Here is a 21,537-nt window from a genome sequence, read left to right as displayed (position 1 = left end):
TGGTGAAGCAATTGCTGAAACCCCCTGCTGTGCTACAGACCCAGTGAACTCACATCCCTCCCCAGCAGCTCCACTGCCCTGACCTCCCTATGGCAATGTTTCATTATCAGCTTAAGCTGCTGTTGAAATCTGGGGCACAGAATCACAAGGTTGGAAAGGACCTACAAGATCATCTAGTCCAACTGTCCTCCCCATTACCATTGCTACCACAAACCACTAAACCACAACTCGTAGCTCCTCATCCAGACACCTCTTGAACATTGCCATGGACAGCAACTCTACCACCTCCCTGGGCAGCCATCCCAGTGCCTGACCACTCTCTGAGAGAAAAAGCTTTTACTTATATCTAATCTAAACCTCCTCTGGTACAACTTGCAGCCATTTCCTTGGTTCCTCCTCATCACAGCCTTCCTTCAGGAAGTTGTAGAGTGTAATCCATCTCACTCCCATTCATCTCTCTGTGCACTCTTGCACACCCTTCATGATGCTTGTTATTTATTGTGAGGGTGCCAGGACCTTCTAACCAATTTTTTCTAACAGTATTTCCTGTCAGCCCAACCTGTACTCACCTAACAGTGATACCTGAAGCAAAACAGCTCTTTGTACTTATGGATAGGTCCATGAATGCTCTGTGGTGAACCCAAATCTGGTCTAAAACCTTCATTCTGGTCAGAGATGCCAGCTTCTCACCTTCAATGGCATCAAATCCATGCTCACCCCTCCTCAGTACAGCTCACATCCTCACCTTGCTATGTGCACTCAGAATGAATAAAAATCACTTCAGCGTTTGCAGACAAAACCCACTGCTTCAGGAAAAGTCAAGCTGAAGAGAGATGTTTGGGGTGCTGAGCTTCTGCAGTTGTTATCTCTAGTTCAGTGCATGCAAAGCGCACAGAACAGTCTACTGCAACTGTTCTGAAAACAGTTGCTCACAGTTGAAAACTGCTCACTGAAAAGCTATATAAGCCAGGATGGGAAGATTAGCATGAATATTATTATAGGAATTCAGGGGTATTCTCCTGGAAACCAACTATTTTTGTTTCCCCTCTTCCCTCCCACACTGTTCACCACAATTCAAAAGCTATCTTGAGAGTCTCAGACCAGTTTGCACTGCATGTGTGTTCAAACCACAAAATAGATTCTCACGATTTGGCTTCTTCATTACCTGTCTTCACTCAGTAGCCACAGTCTCCTTCCATTTCTCCATCTAGGGGCTCAAACAGCTCCACCTCATAGAGATTAATTACATGAGACCACAGAAGAAAATTCTTGTTTGAATACTGACAAAATATTACCCATCTGTGGAAAACAGCAGGCAGCTGTCATTCTGCATCTCTCAGAAACAACAATCAGAAATCCCTCTGTGGGGAGCTCAGTTGTAACAGTGAGCTGCTGCTCACAAGATCTGCCCAAGTGAGCTTAGTGATGCTGCTGGCACGAGCCTGCATCATTAGGATAAAGCATGGAGCTTTACATAGTAGCCTATATTACATTCAAGTCCAGTGGAGAACTACAGAAAAAGTGCATTAACTATTAATGTTCAACCATTACATGACTTTGTGTTATCATTATTTTATACTGCACGTAGAACTGATGAAGAGTTGCCCTACTTTTTGAAGGGGCCAGAGGAGGGAAGAGAGTCTGAAACTGAAATGGAGATTGAAAGTAACATTCTAGATGACTCCGTATTTCCAACTTAGACAGTTCAAGCTTTACAGAGATGTAAGTCCTTTCTGATGATAACATTATCCTAAATAAAGATATGGATTATTGCACTGGCTAAGAACCCAGATGCTGATCTTTGGCATCCATTTCAGACCCCTGGGCAGAGTTGTAAGGTGCTGTAATTCAGCAAAAGCTTAATCAGCAATCACTACTGTGCATGTCCAATGACTGCAAGCACTGTCTTTTCTTAAAATCCAACTCCTATATAAAGCTGGGATTCTCAAAAATATGTTTTTTTATAATAGCACAGGAAGAACATGGAGTTTGAAAAACAAGAAATTCTGTACACTTGAGCTGCTGTCAAATTTGGTCCAACAGTGAGCTCCATACCTCACACAATGTACTCTAGTTAACTGAGAGTGTGATTTTATGATTGGCTTAAGACAATTTAAGACTTCACTGCTGGCACTGCTCCCCCTACTTTTCCCAGCTAAGTGTTTCCACTGCTTCCCATGTGTCAGATCTAGATGCAAGTCGAAACAGCTTGCTGAACAGATTGGAAAGAAAGACTCAGACAAGAATAATCAGGACTGTGTCTTCTAGTGGCAGTCAGAGAACTGATCTGGCTAGCAATGTTAATTTTCAGGAAGGCTTCTTTTAATCAGCTTGTTATCGCTAGTAGGTGGCAGGGGAGCCTGTCTAGGAGCCATGACAAAGCACCTACACTTGAGATGCATCTCATAAAAACATGGGATTGAGGACTGAGGCATGGTCAATCATTTGCCACATTAGTGCCTCTCTAGACCATCATCTTCACAGCAAAAGGACATTTAAACTCTCCAACTGAAAAACCATTTTGAATGTAAGGATCCTCTCAGTTGACAGGAGGGTGCCATTCAAAAGACCAACCCCAGCCAGACCAGCTGATGGGGAAAAAAAGGGAAGCAGTAATAGAAAGCATGCCTTGTGGGCAGTGTTTCTTTTGATCCCATACAGTGACAGCCAGGAGTAACCTGGTAAAAAGTTTGTGGACCTTGAAGAAATTACATGCAGAAGTACATTCGCTTTTTTCCAAACTTTTATCAACAGAAACAAGAAACTAACAAAAATAAAGAAGGCATTTGACAGCTACTGCTGTGGAACGTGGCCTACACCAACTAGAGAATGCCACAGATCCCCACCGAACCTGCAAAATAATTCTATTTATTTATTTAAAAGAGTTCAAATAAAAGAAAATGAGGCAACAACACAGTGAGAAAATTAATTGCTGACATTGTCATTGTGGTGTTCTTGTAGTAGAAACTGCCTCCTTCATCTTTCATGTGTGTTTTGTCATTTGGCTCAATGAATCAGATGGCTTTTCCCTTTCTATCTACCAGTGCCTTTGAGTGAGAACTTGCTTTCCTTAGTTATTATGGGAAAGATTTACTTATTCACCTTCTCTCTTTGGGCTTTAACAGTTCAGACAGATATCTAGACAATTTTCAGATCGTTTTCCATCACTGTACAGGCTGAACTTGGAGCATGAAAATCCTTCCTGCAAGTTATTGCTCTGAATGGAAGACTCACTAAACTACTGTCTATCTCCTTGGGGCCTTCTGGGACAGCAATGAATAACACTTCCACACAGAGAAATATAATCCACACCACCTAATAATCAAATTCAACTTTCTCTGAAATTTTTCCTGTAAATTTTTTACTAGAACTCTGCACTACTTGACAACTCAGTGTTCATCAAAGCTTTCCTGTGCTTCTGAATCACATCTGGAAAAGAGAAAGAGGAAAGATTTGATTATGTGGTTTTGGCTATGGCTGCGTGTGCCTAAAACAGGAACTAGAAATAAAGTCAGGTTGTCATTCATAACCCATCTTTTTTCTTTAGAATTTCTCCAGTTTTCATCTGCTGTATCTATATGACAGGAAAAAGAACTGACTGGATGTGGTAAGAAAATAATACACAATGGTGATATAAGCTTCAACAGAGGTAGAGTTCTGATAACTCTGGTCTAGTAATAGTGTAGGGTATGCTTACACTTCTCCAGTACTGAAACTCAAGCTACCACTAAGCCAGCAGGAAGTAATTTAACCATGGAAACATTTGGGTGTGGGCTAAATGATACTAAAGAGTGAAACTCTGATCTTAACCCAGAACATGGGTTTTTCCAACATTTAAATAGGAACTTCAGCTTTTACATGTGGCTTGTGGTTAACACCACATATCTCACAGGTAAAAATAAAATCTGATTTGATTTCAAGCACAGTTCCACAATTGTGCATGTCCTTACACACAACTGTGTCTCAGTCCTTTTAATTATACCTTTAAGGGCATATGTTTCACCCTTAATTCTTATGTTACTAAATAACCAAATGCATGCAGTAAGACCATTCTCAATATGTAGGACATTTAAACTACAAAAGCAGCACCCTAACCTCAGCTTCTATAAAGGTGAACATGCAAATAGCAACATTAGCTCTGTATCAACGTCTCCATCATGCTTCCTGCGCAATGGTACAGCAGCAGTGATGACCCCATGCAATACCTAATACAGGCCAGGCTACAATGGCACCCCCTCTAAGACAGAAATGGATGTTTGTGGATGAAGCTGTGATGCTGGTGGGTCTAGGAAGGAGTGCCATTAAGTTTATTAATCATTACGCAGTGGAGACAGCAAACTAGGGACTGAAGATGTTGCTGGCCTGCTGATATTGCTCTGGGTAGATGACTCAAAATGAAATACAGGAAAGTCTGTTTTAACATAGCAAAAACAATTTACTTTTTTTTCCTTTATACGTGAGGGCAGTCTTTCAATGGAAGAGGTTGCCCAGAGAGGCTGTGGGGATATTCTGAATCTAAACAACTTGCTCTAACTGGTCTTGCTCTCAGCAACTGGCTTGGACCAGACCATCTCCAATGACACTTTCTGACATCAGCTTTCTGTGACTCTATGTCACACTTTTTAGCTTGTATTCAAGCCCTTTCTCTTTCATTGCAGGATGACGAGCAGTCACACCAACGTTTCACACAGCTGACTACTGCCACGTGGCACGTAGTAGTAAGACACTGTCTGCCTTCACACAGCCACAGCAGGCAGCAACATGATACAGGCCAGGCAATACACACAGAAGCTACTCCCTGTATTTCCCCAAGGAGCTGCCACTTCAGGTTTCACCACTATAAAAAACAGATGAATTTGCAACACTGGCATGTGCTATAGCCTAAGAGCTCTACACAATTTGGGCCCTATTTCCAGTTTAATTTTACCCTATGATTTGATTTGCATTCTTTTTATAAACCTTCTGGAAATACAGCGTGATACTGGAAAGTCCACTTAATATTTAATAGAGCCTGTTGCCAGCCATTGTAAAATCATCTCAGTTCTCCATGGAAATAATACTATGGTATCTTCATATTGCAGTAAAGTAATACAGTTATGTCCTTACACTTATTACATGGCACTGGTTGGAGAAGTATATTGAAAATACACCCAGTCCAGCTGTGTCTGGAACAGAACTGGTTTCAACTAATTGAGCTTAAGGCACACAACTTCAGTGCTAATTTTTACCTTTCTGACAGGTTTTTAGAAGTCCAAATGTAGCTCAACCCTGGCTAGTTTTCACTAGCTTGAACAGTTAAGTGAAGGCAACCAGATACTGAAATGAGACGTGACTAGTGAGATGCCATTTCTTCTTATGCTATTGTTAGAAGATACCTATAAATCTGCACAATGCTATAGGACCTTACACTCCTGTGGCTCCTGTTCTCTCTGCAACCAGGAAGGCTGCTGTCTTTAGTCCAAAGCTCTACTAAGTGCTATTTTGAATTATGTGAACCCTCAATCCCTAGAGTAATAGAGGGATAATAGAGTAAGGGGTAATAGAGTAATAAAGGTGATAAAAATTTTTAAGAGTTAAAAATTTTAAGAATTAGAAATGAAAGAACTTCTGAGGACACTGACATTCCTCTCCTGTATAAAGGACCTCATCCTTTGGCTGGGTATTATACTTCCCCCCTCCCCACCCCCCCCCATTTTGGGGTACTTTTTCTCCCTTACATTTCCTTCTGACAATGCTTACAGAGTAAGAATACAAACAGAGATAGAAGAGTCAGATTTTTCAGTGGTAACCAAGATACAGAAGGCATGGGAGGCAGAGAAAAAGAGAGAGAAATAGAAGGAGCAAAGAAAAGAGGTAGCATATTGTTATAAGCATATGGGATGAAAATGGTATAAAAATTGTGCCCTGGGAAGCTCCGGGCATGGAGAGGACAGGTGGCCTCATAGTGACTTCTCATGCTCTGATAGATGACATCTGTACCCGAGAAGTTCTTGCCAGGTCCTCAGGATGTAAGCACATGCAAATACTAAATTGTCACTGCTGATGTTAATCCTGGGGGCAGCCACCTCACCACAGGGATCAAGGTATTGCTGCTCAAAATGAAAGAAGCCTGGTAGAGCACTGAGTCAGTGAGGTATGGTAATACAGCCTGGGGAAACCACAACAACTTACCTCAAATTCAGGACAGCACTACTTTTTGGGCAACCATGTCTTTTTGCTTTTTGGAAACTGTGACTTGATTGCATGCCATTAACTTACCCTAACTGTCATTTGGTGTCTGGGAATAAGTCTGAAGGAAAAAGCACAGATTTGGATATGATTTATTGGATGAATTAATGGCACATGCACCAACATGAGGTTTCAAGGCTCTTTTCATAAACTGCTTTTTCTGTAATGCTCGAGACCACTTGTTCCCTATAACCAGATCCAGCGCAATAAGCAAGAGGTAAAAAAAAGCAGAAGGAGTGACAAAAGGAGAATGTTACCCACTCTGTAATGGCCCTGTAATATTTTAAACCAATAATGTGAAGGCAGAACAGGAGAAGGAAGAAGTATCGGAACTGGCAAATATTCTCAGGCAATTGTCATTAAGGGATTAAAATCTGCTGTCCAAGTAAGGCAGCCTATTTCAATGCACTTCTGAATAGCGGAAACATCACCACTTCTACCCCACACAGAAGGCTGCAATTGTGCAGATGAGGACTCTTGCTACTAATAGAGAAAATAATGCAAACACAGCCCTGGTGAGCTGATACAGGTGAAGCTTAGAAAACACTGACTCAATCCCAAAACTGATATCTGAATTTATACTAGCATAGGAATGGAATGCAAACAGAAAATTAGGTAAAGGTAAACTTTACAAAAGAAGTAACATGCTTCTTTTTGGTAACCCACATATTCGTAAATCTGCTAAAATAAATGATCTTATGCTTAATTACTAGAACCATGGGTTCTAATAATGAACCATGGAAAGAAATAATAATAGTCCAGCTCACAAACCATCCTAAACTACATCAGAAACACTGAATTACTTCCTAGCTGCTAAGCAAAAGGCAAGGGAGCAGAGGAAGGTGAATTACCAGCTTTCCAATGGCAAAGCAGGTGAGGACAAGACTCTCTTACCTCACACGACATGAAGCACTGTGTTGCTACATAGTTTTGTATCTCAAATGCTTTACAATCTGCTACAAGTTTGTTTCATTTCCCACAGGGCTAGTTTGTGTTTCATTTATGACTCAGCTGAAACAGCGCAAAGTGTATCCAATTAGTTCCCTTACTGATTGTCCAGCCGAATAACATCTGTGGTGTAAAAAATACCACCTCCTTTGACAGTTATTTCTAAGACACCCTGGTTAAATTGTCTCCCAGATTTGTCTAGGTGTGGAATACTTAAAGTTACAAATCACAAAACTCTTTCTTCAAAATGCCTACTTCCGGTTTGAGTCTTTCTGAAGCTCCATTAACACAGAATCACAGAATCACAGAATTGTAGGGGTTGGAAGGGACCTCTAGAGATCATCAAGTCCAACTCCCCTGCCGAAGCAGGCTCCCTAAGACTGCACAGAGGAGCAGGTAAGAAGGCTCCATCCAAGCCTTCTTCCTGCTTGAAAGTCATCCCTGAAAAGTACAGATCAAAGCAAGCTAAAAGTAATTACAGTGCTGACCAATGCTAATTAACTATGTCTTTGGGATTCCAACTACCTGCATCCATAAGTTGCCAATGGCCTTTATATTTCTTTATTATGCACTTCGGGTAAAAGTCCCTTCTTTGTTTGTAAAGCATCTAATTGCCTCTCATATATGATTAGGGATCCCTAATGGTAACTGAAAACTGTAATTGAAAAGGTAATTGAAAATATGAGCAAAAGAAAAGCTTATTGCATTTGCTAGATTAATGAAGAACACAGCAATGAGCAAAACATCCTATTGAGATGAAGTACGCCTCCTGTTAAAGAACAAAGGAAAAAGAGGGTTATACACATTTAATACAGAAAAGGAGAAGAATGTTAGAATTAATTTAGCACTTACCTTCCATGAAATCACACTGCTGAACCTTTCAAAGCCATAATGCCTCACAACCTAGCATCTAGCAGGAAGGTTTTCTTGGACTATTTACTCTGCTCAATAAATAGTAAGGGGAAAAGGCCCACAGTCACCACAGCAACAGTCAGAGCAGCACGGGCAATGAGTGGCCCATTTTCCTAGAGAAATTAACACAGATGCACTCTGCAAACTTCGGCATTCTGTCCTAAAGTAACTGCTATACAAAACACACCAATGATAGACAAACGCTGCGGTGAAGAGCATTCTTTGGTTACCCAAAGCTGGAACACAACGGCAAAGAACAAAAGAACTGAGATGCTGCCCAAGACCAAAGGGCTACGTAGCACACCAGAGAAGCCTTTAAACTGGTGAATGCCTCTCACTATAACTGCCTGTGGAAAACTACATAAAATTAATGCCTGTACAGACTGCTTCTTCCATTGCCACAAAGCAGCCCAAGAGATTCACTTCTGACGTGGGGGAGACTCCTCCCAGAGCTCCAGCATTCCCATGGGCCTCAGCACTGATTTGTTCAGCTGCTGTCCTTGCAAGGAGCATTGTAGGCATCTATGGTTAATTCATCTGCCAGAGCTTTCCTACCCTTTCCGTGGGCATGTCTGTATAAAACCTTTGTACCGAGGAGTTTATCCAGAACTTCATAAAAGAGAATAATCCATTTATTAAATGCTGAAATCAGATCCTGTTGGCTCCAGAGAATAAGACCTGTGCAACACCAAATGAACCTGTAATGCTCTTGGCTCAGATAAGATCCACTTCATTAGAACAGGAACATTCAAATGAAGCAGCTAGATAATAGAGACTCTTCGCTTTTTAATTTTATAGCTTATTTGGTATTACCTAAGGTTCTGATGGCATCGTGAATTAAACTGGTCCTGTATTACAAGAAAAGCCATTTCATAAATCAGTCTTTCCCCTGCTTAAGTTAAAATGGTTAAATCACAGTGTGGTTTTTAAATATATGCTTCCTAGTGATGTCATCTTCAAATACATTATGCACTCACTGTCTTCCAGCCTCCAACACAAAAGCACTTGTATTTTGCTAAACCCCTTTTACATCAATGTTACTGTTTCTCTCTCACTGTCTGACTAAAGCGACCACACAAACACCACAAAATGCAAAGTTAAATACTGCTACTTGTGGAGTCCTAACAATATAATTTGCTTTGGAAGCGGAAAAGGAAAAGAAAGAGACAGCCCTGTCTCCTGAACTTTTGTGTCCATACTGGAATGATGAACATCCTTGCACTGACAAATCACCAGTGATGAAATGTAACTGTATTCCTCACATATTCTGGACAGCCTCGGTCAGCAAGACATCAAAGTAACTGCATTCAGCGTGGCAAACTGTAGCTTCCATACAACTAAATATCACACGTGCAAGCAGCTAACTTAATAAAAATGAACAATTAGAAAATTAGCATTACCTTTCTTTGTAAAATACATAGCAGCCACACCGAAGTGGTAAGGGACAAAACCTGATGAGAAATAATTTACTTTCTCATGCTTTGTGTTCTGAATGTAATTGCCAAATAAACATGCTTACGAGGCAGCCCCAAATGATCAGCCCAGGCTGTGATTGGGGGTGAAGGGCACACACCTGGGGTAACCAGGCAAATCCAAAAAATAACAAAAAAGAAACATTTGTTTGATTGGATTTTGCCTCTCAGTCATTTCAAGAATTCTGTCTTCCAGTGGGAAGCCAAAAATGTATTTAAACAACAAAATTTAGGAAAAAAGCTGTATTGAATTATTTTTCTCAGATGTATGCACACACACAGAGCAGATGGGGAAAAGACAGCAAGCTCCCTGCTAGTCACATCAGCTCAGGAGCCAGACATTACGAACACCATCTGATCCAGCGCTTGCTGACACCAATAAAAGCCCTCCATTGAAGATGATGGGAGATGGAAAACAAACCTCTTCGTGCTTCAGCCAGAACGTGTGAACAAAAAAATCAAACTGATGGCTTTCTTCTCTTCTGATTTCCATGGTGCATAAAGATCCAGATTATAAAATGCAATTAGTCATCTCTGGATTCTTGATTTGGTTACTTGTTGTCTATATGTGTACCAGGGTGACAGGTATCATCTTGCAGTGTATGCAAGTGTGAGGTACAGTACGTCCTACAATTAAGAAAATAGTTTGAGTGGGAAGATAGAGAACTGAAAAAGTGCCACTTGAAATTTCTTTCACAATGCCATTTTGCTTTGGTGAAAAAAGAAAGAAAAATAATCCAGATACTAAGATAAGCTGTAATTCAATTATCCTAAACACCCAGAAAGATTGTGACACTCACTAGAGTATCTATTGCCTTTGAAATCAAAGAAAAGCATATTAGGATTTGTTTTCAAGTGCTTCCTTGGCATCAGCTTGCAATAAGCATTCAGTTACTTCTACATCCCCCAGCTGTAATGTCATTCAGCAGTACAGATTCATTTGGCTGCAGGACCCATTTAAATTGGCCAAATTTACAGATTTTGTTCTCATTTTGCTTTGCAATCATATCACCTCTGATATTTATGATTTTACACATGGCTTGTATTTTGGTCATGAGCATCCAATCAGCTTAATTTATATGCTGACTGTAGACACAGATCCAAGAAGAGCAGGAATGGGGGCCTCACTGTGTCAATACAAACTCCATCACAACATGAAGCTGATGTTTATAAATAGTAGCAATCAGGAAAATAAGAAGCTGAGATTTCATTAAAAAAGAATCTGAAACTTATACTCACTGCTGGTAGAGGACATGCGGCTGTACTCAGACCTGCAAGACAAATAAAAGACATCATTAAAGATGTACCAAATTTAATTCACCTTGCACATTAAATTAGTTTAGAGACCATTTGGTTCTGGTTTTGTTTTTCACTAAGGTAATAACAACTGGAACAAGATTTGAACATGGCCTCAAAAAAACAGGTATTATGTGTCAGTTTTGAAAATATTTGTGTAAAGCACTGAGGTTTTGTTAGGAATGGAAGTGGCAAATCATCCTACTACACTTTAGGCATAAAGATAAAGCTTAGAAGGCCCTCTGAGGAAATAAACAGGCTGCTTCAGCCACAGGTTAGGAACAGAAGTCTACCTGATTTTGACTCTATTCCTCATCTTTCTTCTTAAGCTACTGTGATGTAATTTTTGAAGATTATGTAGGCTTATGTTGGAAGGGTTCTTAAAGATCATCTAATTCCAACACTCAGCTATGGGCAGGGCTGTCAGCCACCAGCACAGGCTGTCCTGGGCCCCATTTAACCTGGCCTTGAGGGCCCCAAGGGGTGGGACATCCACAGCTTCTCTGGGCAGCTGTGCCAGTGTCTCATTGAATTGAGTAAAAAATTTATTCCAAACATCTAAGCTAAATCACCCTTCTTTTAGTTTAAAGACATTTCCTCCAGTCCTTCACAAATAAAATGTTACCTCTCAACCACACTTCCCCCAGGACCCTTGTACAGCTGGGAAAAGGAGGATGTAGAAATGGCAAGGGCAGACAGGGAGATGCTCTTTTTTCAGCTTCTGAGGGGATAAGACAATTGCAGGGTCTGGTGCTGTATGGGGCATAAAGCTGCAGGGAATTTTCAGTATCGAATCATGTGGGTATCATTTGGCACCATGCATATTTGGGAAGGTGTTAAAGCTGTAACACGGCCCTCATCACAAGCCCAGAGACAAGCAATATCCATACATCTGCCTCCCACTGTCCCAAGCAAGGATTCATTTAATCTGCACTTCTGTTTGAAAACAGCCTGGGGCTGTCCCTGCATGTATCCATGTTCTGTAGTTCGTAGCTAATTCCATATGAATCTGCATTGCTTGTATTTCAGGGAGGAGAAAACAATGCTTCATCTTTTGCTTACTGCAAGTAGAAGCAGCTTTCTGTTACTTCACACTGTTATTTTATAGTGCTGCAGGCACATTATCGGGCATGGAGAATTAATGAGTCCCGAAACAAGGAGCTGGCATTCTGCATGCAGACAGGCCATGAAAAATGAGACAAGAGGAAAAATAAAAAGATGGGGAGTGTGAAGGGAGGAGACAACAGTGTGCTCAGAGACTAATTGCACAGATGCATTTTAATAGGCTTTAGAACTGTATTGGGGCCCTTCTGTAATTCTAATATGGTTCAAGCTAATATTTAATTTGTGCTTGTTGCATTACTGATATAGGTGGAATTAAAAAAAAAAATTAAAAAAGATAATTAAGCACAAAGGCTTATGTCAACCTCACATGCCAAAATAAGGGCTGTACTCTCCCTTAGCTCTGCCTATGGTCAATAATGAGACATCTGAAGTGTGTTTTTCCCTTAATGTTGTATGGAAAAGATACTGAAGGACCCTCAGCTACATGCCTAAAAAGTAGCAGCATGAATACGAGTCTCTCTTTGTGCTCTCAGGACCAACACAAGTCGCCTTTTGTCCTCACTCTGACTCCTTTTTTCCCCAGAATTTATTTTGTCTTGAATCTTTTGTCCTTAAGAGAAAAAATGACAGTGAGTAAAATCCTTCATATTTTCAGCACATTAGCACAAACCACTCAGATTCACGATGTGTAACAGTTGAATGACTTATAAAATAGAATTTATTTCTTTTCTTATAGTCATTTGTGTAGGATAATGAATTCTAAATAGACTACAGAAATAAACAACTCCTGAGTCACGTGGACTCTCTGGACACAAAGCAATTTTGGCCCTTCCCATCCTTTCCATCCCTGTTCTAACCATCCTGAGTCCTGGCTCCTACCAGTTCCCTTTAAAGAAATTCTCCTGTTAGGATAACCCTGGAGTAATGCTCTAGCTTTAATGGTGAAAGACTGGAGCCATATTGCCCAGAGGTTCCCAGACAATTACACGGTCCTGCAACCAGCTATTTTCTCTGTGCTACTGATAGATATTACAGTTCAGATAAAAGGAAAGAGACATTCAGGACAGAAATCAAACAAATGGATGACTGTTACTTTTACAAGCACATAATGAGGAGAAAATAATCAAAAAGGACATTGAAACAGTAGGAGGTACTGAAAAGGAGAGCAAAGAATCTATGCACAGTGGCTGGCCCAGAAGCAAAGAGGAGCTGTGAACATGTCAAGAGGCATTAAAGTAAGAATGCAGAAGCTTGAGATAAATGTGGGACCAAGGTTCCCACCAGAGCTGCCGAAGGATCAGGAGTGTGTATTATCAGGGAGCGTAAGACCATCTCAAGCACTAGAGATCCTAAGCAGGCCTCCGAGGTTAGCCTGCATTATTCATTGATGACTATTAATACAAAGCCTTAGTACACCAAGGAAGGGGAAAGAGACACTGAATATCAGTAGCTGCTAGCACAACCTGAGGTTTCTGAGTGTAATATATAAAAACACTGTAAGCCCATTTATTTAGGGAAGAAGAGCTGCTGTGTTATGTCTCTGCATCACAGAAAGACATCATCAGGGCAACAGTGGCAACATCGATGCTAATAAACAGATGTGCTCAGAAGAACTGAGTGGGATCAAGGCCAACTGCTGTGTAAGTCTGCAGCTGTACCACTAAAGCCTCATGACATCCACCCTAGTAAGCAGTCTTCTACCAATGGCCCCTGGCTCATGTCAACATGGTAAAACATATCCAGAAATCACACAGGAGAACAAGATGGTCTCATCTAAATTAATGCCATCTGCCATCTAAAACATCCAGCAGTACAGACAGACAACCCTGCCCCAGTACTCAGGAACACATTCACATATTGATTAAGGTACTGGTGTAGCTAGAAGTAGAGTTTTTGAGCCAAGCAACATCTCCGCAAGGCATTTTGCTGTGTAAGATCACAGAATCATAGAATCACAGAATCACAAGGTTGGAAAGGACCTACAAGATCATCTAGTCCAACTGTCCTCCCATTATCATTGCTACCACAAGCCACTAAACCACATCTCGTAGCTTCTCATGCAGACGCCCCTTGAACACTGCCAGGGATGGCAACTCCACCACCTCCCTGGGCAGCCATTCCGGTGCCTGACCACTCTCTGAGAGAAAAAGCTTTTTCTTATGTCTACTTCAAACCTCTTCTGGTACAACTTGTGGCCATTTCCTTGGGTCCTGTTTCTTGCCTGTGAGAAGAGGCCAAGCCCCTCCACATCATAAACTCTCTTCAGGAAGTTGTAGAGTGCATTGAGGTCTCCCCTGACCTCCTCTTCTCCACACTAAGCAATCCCAGCTCCCTGAGCCGCTCCTCATAAGACTTGTGCTTCAGACCACTCACCATTTTCATTGCCTTTCTCTGGACATGTTCCAGGGCCTCAGTGTCTTTCCTGTGGTGAGGGGCCTGAAACTGCACACAATACTCGAGGTGCAGCCTCACCAAGGCTGAGTACAGGGGGATGATTACCTCACTGCTCCTTCTCATGTTCAGCCGAGCATCAGCCAACACCCCAGGTCCCTTTCTTCTTCACAGTCATCCAGCCACTCTGCCCCAAGCCTATAGCACTGCAGGGGGTTATTGTGGCCAAAGTGCAGGACCCAGCACTTGGCCTTTTTGAACTTCATCCCACACACCTCAGCCCAGTGATCCAGCCTTTCCGGATCCCTCTGAAGGGCCTCCCTACCCTTAGGCAAATTTGTCATCTGCAAACTTACTGAGGGTACACTCAGTCCCCTCGTCTAGGTCATCAGTGAAGATATTAAACAAGTCGGGCCCCAGTATTGACCCCTGGGGGACAACACTTGTAACGGGTCACCAGCTGGACTTAACTCCATTAAGCACTACCCATTGGGCACAGCCCTCTAGCCAGTTCCTTACCCAGAGAAGGGTATACCTGTCCAGGCCATGGGCAGCCAGTTTCCTCAGGAGAATATTGTGAGAGACCATGTCAAAGGCTTTGCTGACTATATCAACTGCCTTTCCCTCATCTACCAGTCTGGTCACTCAGTCATAGAAGGAAATAAGGTTGGTCAAGCACGACCTGCCTTTCATGAACCTGTGCTGGCTGGGCCTGATCCCCTGGATGCCACACACATGCCATGTGATCTCACCCAAGATGATTTGTTCCATAACTTTCCCTGGTACCAAGGTCAGCCTGACAGGCCTGTAGTTCCCTGGATCCATGATGAACATACCTCTCCAATTATTTTAAAAAGATCACAGAATTGTAGGGGTTGGAAGGGACCTCTAGAGATCATCGAGTCCAACTGCCCTGCCAAAGCAGGTTCCCTACACCATGTCACACAGGTAGGCATCCAGTTGGGTCTTGACTATCTTCAGAGAAGGAGACTCCACCATCTCCCTGGGCTCCAGTTATTTTAACACCATGCTTTGCTCAAGGTCTCCATTGCCAAGACTCCTAAATCTCCAGACAAAACAACAACAGCAACAAAATAGAACAACAACAAAAAACACCACCCTGTAAAGTTTACCAGCTCCTCCGTTGTCTACATCCTTAGCTTGCCTACAGTTGATGGTATGGTGCCTGCTGTAGTCACGTTTTTTCCCTGCCTTCCCTACCTACAGTTGTTTTAAATTTCACTGTTCCATTTAAGAGCTGTATTTAACAGCTTCTTTGCCTTTCCTCCCCCAGAAATTGCTCCACAGGGCATCCAGAAGGATTTTATAGCAGTTAAAGCACAATGTGTGAGTCAGATTTAGGTTTGTAGTCTGTCTTGGGTTTCTTCTCACCAAATTCTTATGGGTCAGATTGCAATTTCTTTCACTAATATCAATCCAACACAAACCCATTACCTTCATTGTACTTCTACTTGTGTAATCAAGCTGACTGCAGTGAAATAACTGAGAGCAACTCATTGCAAAACACCTTGCTCTGGATTCCCAGTAGAGCAATGAAGTCAGAGGATGGATTCCCACAGCTCAGCTCATACTCAGGAGCTTATTTTCAAGATCTATGTTTGAGGCCCCATGTGAGAGACATCATAATCATCATCATCATCGTCATCATCGTCATCATCATCACTGTTGTTATCAGCATATCACAGAATCATAGAACCATAGAATGGCTTGAGTTGGAAGGCACCTGAAGGATCTTCAAATTCCAAGCCCTTTCACAGAGGCAGGGCTGCCAGCTCCTAGATCAAGTGCTAGATCAAATTGCCCAGGGCCCCATCCACTCTGGCCTGAAACACTCCAGGGATGGGGCACTCGCAGCCATTCTGGGCAACCTCTTCCAGCATCTCACCACTCTGTCAGTAAAAAAATATCAGGATGAATTATTGCTTCTAACCTTTCAAAATGCACCTGATGAGGCAGAGTGGGTGGACAGAGTCATCTTCTTGGGGTTCTGTTCCTCTTAACCACAGTTAGTTGAGAGGAATCTCACACTGCAGCTTAGCCATTGTGAGCATCACTATGACTCTCCTGGCCAGCAGAATGTGATTTATATCCATATCTGTTTTGATATTGTTTTCAGTGCCCAGCCCCAGTGCAATACACCATCAAGTCTGCCTACCCATAGCTTCAACAAAATAGTTTTACTCAACTTAAATCTGATCAGAAATGGTGTTTCAGCCCCACTTGTGACAAAACACTCAACTTTACATTGTTTGAATGTCAAATGAGACAAATTGTACAGCTTGACATATCCAGAGTGATGGATATACAGCAAGTGATATTTTCAGGGGGCAAAAAAACAAAAACCAAAAAACAAGCCCCCAAGGTTAAAAAAAAAACAAACAAAAAACAAAAAAAAACAGTTTTTAAAACAGGCTTTAGCAGCAGTGGTTTATATCCTGTGAGTTTCTCACACATGGATGAAATCTGTGACAGAAAACTGACATGTCATACTGAAGGACTCCCATACAGATGACAAAGACTTAAGTACTGAAAACCTTTAAGTTAGAACCATCTGACACAGGCATATAAACAGCAGCTCCTCCTCAGCAAACAAACAGTTCATCTATTCATTTGATAATGTAAGTAGAACATTCTCACCAAAGACACACATGGACTAAGATACTGTTAATATTTTCAAGTGATATGCACACTCTTTTTTGTACTGTCCTGTCTGATATTAACAACTGTCTTTGCCATTTTAGAGTCTCACGAAGCTTACAGAATTGCAACCAAAAAAGAAAGAAAGAAATGAAAAAAAAAAAAAGATTTTTTTTTTTTTTCTTAATCTGCTTAACAGATAAGTAAAAAGAGGCTCAGAGAGTTTGTGACTGATCTAGGGTCACACGTGCAAACAGGGAGAGCCACAGGGAAAAGCAAGGAACACATATAGCACACCCAAGAAGTTAGGACAGCCTCCACAGCAATTAATTTAGGGAAGACAGACACAGAAGAAAACACAAAGAATGGCTCAAACCCCAAGATGTCTTGATGTCGTTGATCTCACAGAAGCATTACGCTCAATTAGGGCATATACATATAGAGCAGGGAGAAGTTGAAGCAATTCCTAAAGACAGCTAACCGGACCTAACAAATCATAGAATCATAGAATGGCTTGGGTCTGAAGGGACCTCAAGGATCATGAATCTCGAAGCCCCACCACCACAGGCAGGGCTGCCAACATCCACACTTATTAGTAGACCAGGCTGCCCAGGGCCCCATCCAACCAGGCCTTGAACACCTCCAAGGACAGGGCATCCACAACCTCCCTGGGCAGCTGTTCCAGCACCTCACCACTCTTCCCCTTGATATGCAACCTAAATGTTCCCTCCTTCAACTTAAAACCACTCCCCTTGTCCCATTATCTACCCTTTCAAAGAGCTGGCTCTCCTCCTGTTTAAGAAAAACAACAACCAAACACAAAAATCTGGAGAACAAAAAATTTCAACCTCTAAAATCAAGAAGACTGAACAATGTACTTTTCTGCAGCTAATTTTAAGCAGCTTAATATGAATTTTCCGCCTTTTTAATTTTGCTTTTCTTTATAATTTATAAGTTCTTTAAATATTAAGATTTCCCCTCCCTTCAAACTTTTCCAGTTGTTTTCCCTTCTCTTTGCTTTCTAATCAGAACACCTTCCCTCTCAAAAGACCTTTTTCTTCTTCCTAATATTTCAGGTCTCAGGAGTACAAAACCACTGCAAAAATTACAATAGCAGAAAATTCTTCATCTGCCACACTTCTGTTCTACAAGGTTTCAGTAAATGAAATAAGTATTTTTACTAGAAAGCTCGAAAATACAGCTCCCAGTAAGGTACGCTTAGTACATATGACAGATCAGGGGTGGTCAAACACTTTCAAATCTCATTAATAAACAGCCAATATAAACTAATTGGCTTACATGTTCTACTCACTTTATTTAGGTACTTGACAACAACAGCTCAATCCATTCTGATTGGATTCAGTCACTTAAAATACACTATTTTGTTCTGCGACCTCTTCGCAACCCTGTTTACTGAGGCAAATGCAGTAAGAGGGAGATATTTTCCAGCGGATTAGGAAAATGAAGGCTTAAAACTGTAAGTGAGCTTTCCTGTAGGAGGAAGCCACAACAAAACCTTACGAGACATAGGGAGTGCTTGATGTATGAGACTGGCTTGTTTTTATACACAGCTTCTATGGTACAGGCTCACACAACAATACGTACAGTTTATGAGATGGCAGTGTCTGGCTTCGCTGCAGCCATTGCTTGCTATTGTTCAGTGACAGAAAGGGAACACTCGATGTAAACCTCTCACTGAAGCACTTTGACCTCTCTCTCTTTATACTTCCACAGGACTGTGGCTGAACATCAAAATAGTTAACTTCATTTTTAACCTTGGAGTCATTAGAGAAAAAGGAAAACAGCTCCATTCAGTAATATCTATGGTGGGACCGAGACAAAGAAAAAGCAGATTGTGTGGAAAGGCGGAAAGGCAAGTGCTGGGAGCAGTTAGTTTGATGAGAAAAATGAAACACAAACACTGTGAAAGGGACATGTGCAAAGTGTTTCTCAGACCAGAATAGCTGCTAAACGCAACTAAAATTAAGAATAGAAGCGCAGGGACCTATTGCTTTTCAGAATGAACACCTTTGCAATGCACTGCAGCTATTAATTGCCATATACCCATGTTAAAGTTTCTCAGACACCTTTGTGTTGAGCTCTGAGTGTCAAGCCAGTGACAGGGATGGTTCATAAAATCATCAGCTTCAACATGTCACCAGCACCAGGCATAAACTGCTGCCACGCTGCTCACTGCAGTGTAAAGGCTCAGTAAACCAAGAGTGACTTGGCCCATCAAGGATGCTTTGAGCTTTGAACCAGTCATGATTATTTTGTTTTCCTTTTTATGCATATTCCCCAAACATGAACAGAATTGTTGTCCCAAGAACTAAAAAGGTGTGGATTTTTGTTCTTAAGCTCATAAAATACGTAAAAACCTTCGCTGCCAGGTGTGTCTGCAACACCACAACTATGTGAGGTGATGGAGAAAGTACTTCACTTCTCCAACCACAGAAGAATTAAAGAACACATATTTGAATGAATAGCTAGATAAAGCTAGGTAAATGGAAGAGACTGCCATATTTCCTGTCTACTTCTTTCTTTATTAATTGCAATGTTGCTGGTTCAGTTTGGGTGCTGAGCACCTGATACCACTCTGCAACCATCAGCTTTACAGCCTTGTTATGCTCTCAGTCTCATGTGCCACCAGCACCACGTATCCCAGTGAGTGCTATTACCAGCATCAGTCTGAGATCAAGATACTGTCTTTCTCCCTGGATTTCAGCATGTGATGCTACAGTAGCAATAAGGGTGAAAGTCAATAGGAATAGGAAGTCATCCTGGCCTCTGTGATCCTTATGAGTCCCTTCTGAGTTGGTATATTCTATAATTCTATGACCTTACACAAAGGGAAGCACCAGTGTGTATGTACACCCTTATCCCTATGCAATAGGGTGAGGATAGCCCAGGCAAGGAACTGGGAGAATACAGCTAGAAGGAATAGACCTAGAAAAGAGCAGTGTTAAGGGAGCCAGAGAATAGTCACAGTCTCACTGCTGTTCCCAACAAGGTGAGCCAGCAGCACCATGTGGGATGGCTGCAGAGATCTTCCTGCTGTCCTGTAGAAGTGGGAGCTGTATGAGTATCCCAAGGGCGATCCGTGCAGCTCCAGGATCTCAGAAGTCACCCAGCTCACCAGCTGAGAACCTCTAGCTGCTGGGCCACGGATCCAGGTAAAACAGCCGTTCTCCCTGACTAACGGGACACTTGCAGGTTGGACAGCTACCTGCAAAGTTTACAGCACTTTATAGGGTCGGTATGGTGAGTACCGTGAAAACAGCAGCCTGGCTTAGGAGCACCCACAAATCTAAGCTCCTCCGTAGCGGTCCATCCCCCAGGAGCTGGCTTTGTCCGGTGTCACTCCCCCAGAGGGCACGCTGTCCTGGGACGGAGGGATGGCTCTTGCTATGAGGATTCAGCCGAAAGCCTGAGGCCACAGCCTGGCACTATCCTCCTCCCCACGCGTATATTGAGGGGACCTTTCCCCCATCACCCGAATGAGGAGCCCTCCCCGCTCCCCAAAGCATCCTGCGGCCCTCAGCGAGCGGGGCTCGGCCACCGCGTACCGGCACACAAAGCCCTTCCCCCGGCCGGCCAACAAGTGCAGCCCCCTCCATGAGAAGGCACTGCAGCCCCGGCTCGTCCCCGCTCTCACCCTCCCGTCTCGGCTCCCGAATCCCCGCAGTCCTCCTCGCCGCCTCGGGGCTGCTTCTGCTGCTGTTGCTGCATGCTGCCGGCTCCCGGCTCGCTCCATACCCGTCGTAGCTCCGCCGCTGTCTGTGGGAGGCGGTAGCTCCCGGCACCGGCCCGCCCCGGCCCGCCCCGGCCCTCAGCCCGACCTCCCCGCTGGGTGCCGCCGTGGCTTATGTAGTGGCTCACTTCTACTACAGGGAGCTTGGTAGCCGTCTTAGGTGTGATCTCTTTGGAACTGCATGTGGAGACAGTCGGGGAGGTTGGCTGAGCAGCAGTAATGGTGAGAAAGTGATGCTGCGCTAAACCAGTACTCTGAGTGCATCCTGTGAAGAGAGTGTGGTGTAGGAAAGGCTACCAGGCTCCAGCCCCTGCCCCAGCAGGGACACCCAGAGCAGGGAGCCCAGGGACGTATCCAGGTGGCTCTAGGAGATCCCCAAGGAGGAGACCCCACATCACTGGGCAGCCTGTGCCAGTGCTCCATCATTGCACAGCACAGAAGGGCTCCTAGTGTTCAGAGGGACACTTTCAATCTCTACCATTCATCAGTAATTAGAAAATAAAATGTAGTGTTGTATAGGAAAGTTGGTACTTGTGTTGTTTTGAGTATCTGGTTTGATTTGCATGCATGTTATTTTGAAAGCACTGAAAGTTATTCTTCAGTTTATATGAAGGATTTCATGTTAATTTTGCAATAAATATCAGGTTTTAGGTATAGAATAAGCCCCTTTGATTAGAATATTCTGTCTTTTCCCAGGCAAGTTACTTGGACAACATGCTGTATAAAGTACTCATACACAACTGTGCTGTCCTTCAGAACATACTCAACTCCGTCCTTCAAGACGGGTGGCCTTCCATCTAAACCAATTTGCTCACA

General features: G+C 42.6%; 1 protein-coding gene across 1 annotated transcript in view; it reads right to left on the bottom strand.

Moving 5' to 3' along the window:
* Positions 1 to 20,789, bottom strand: part of FAM124A (family with sequence similarity 124 member A) — a 34,067-nt gene extending 13,278 nt beyond the window's left edge. The window contains exons 1-2 of the mRNA XM_015851857.2: positions 20,626 to 20,789; positions 10,800 to 10,831 (exon numbers count right to left, since the gene is read on the bottom strand). Coding sequence (XP_015707343.1) covers positions 10,800 to 10,831; positions 20,626 to 20,699 — 106 coding nt within the window. The 5' untranslated portion in view covers positions 20,700 to 20,789. The remainder of the gene's footprint in view (positions 1 to 10,799; positions 10,832 to 20,625) is intronic.
* Between the last annotated feature and the right edge of the window lie 748 nt (positions 20,790 to 21,537).

This window comes from Coturnix japonica, chromosome 1 (assembly GCF_001577835.2).
Source record: "Coturnix japonica isolate 7356 chromosome 1, Coturnix japonica 2.1, whole genome shotgun sequence".
NCBI lineage: Eukaryota > Metazoa > Chordata > Aves > Galliformes > Phasianidae > Coturnix > Coturnix japonica.
This window is presented reverse-complemented; position numbering and strand designations above follow the sequence as displayed.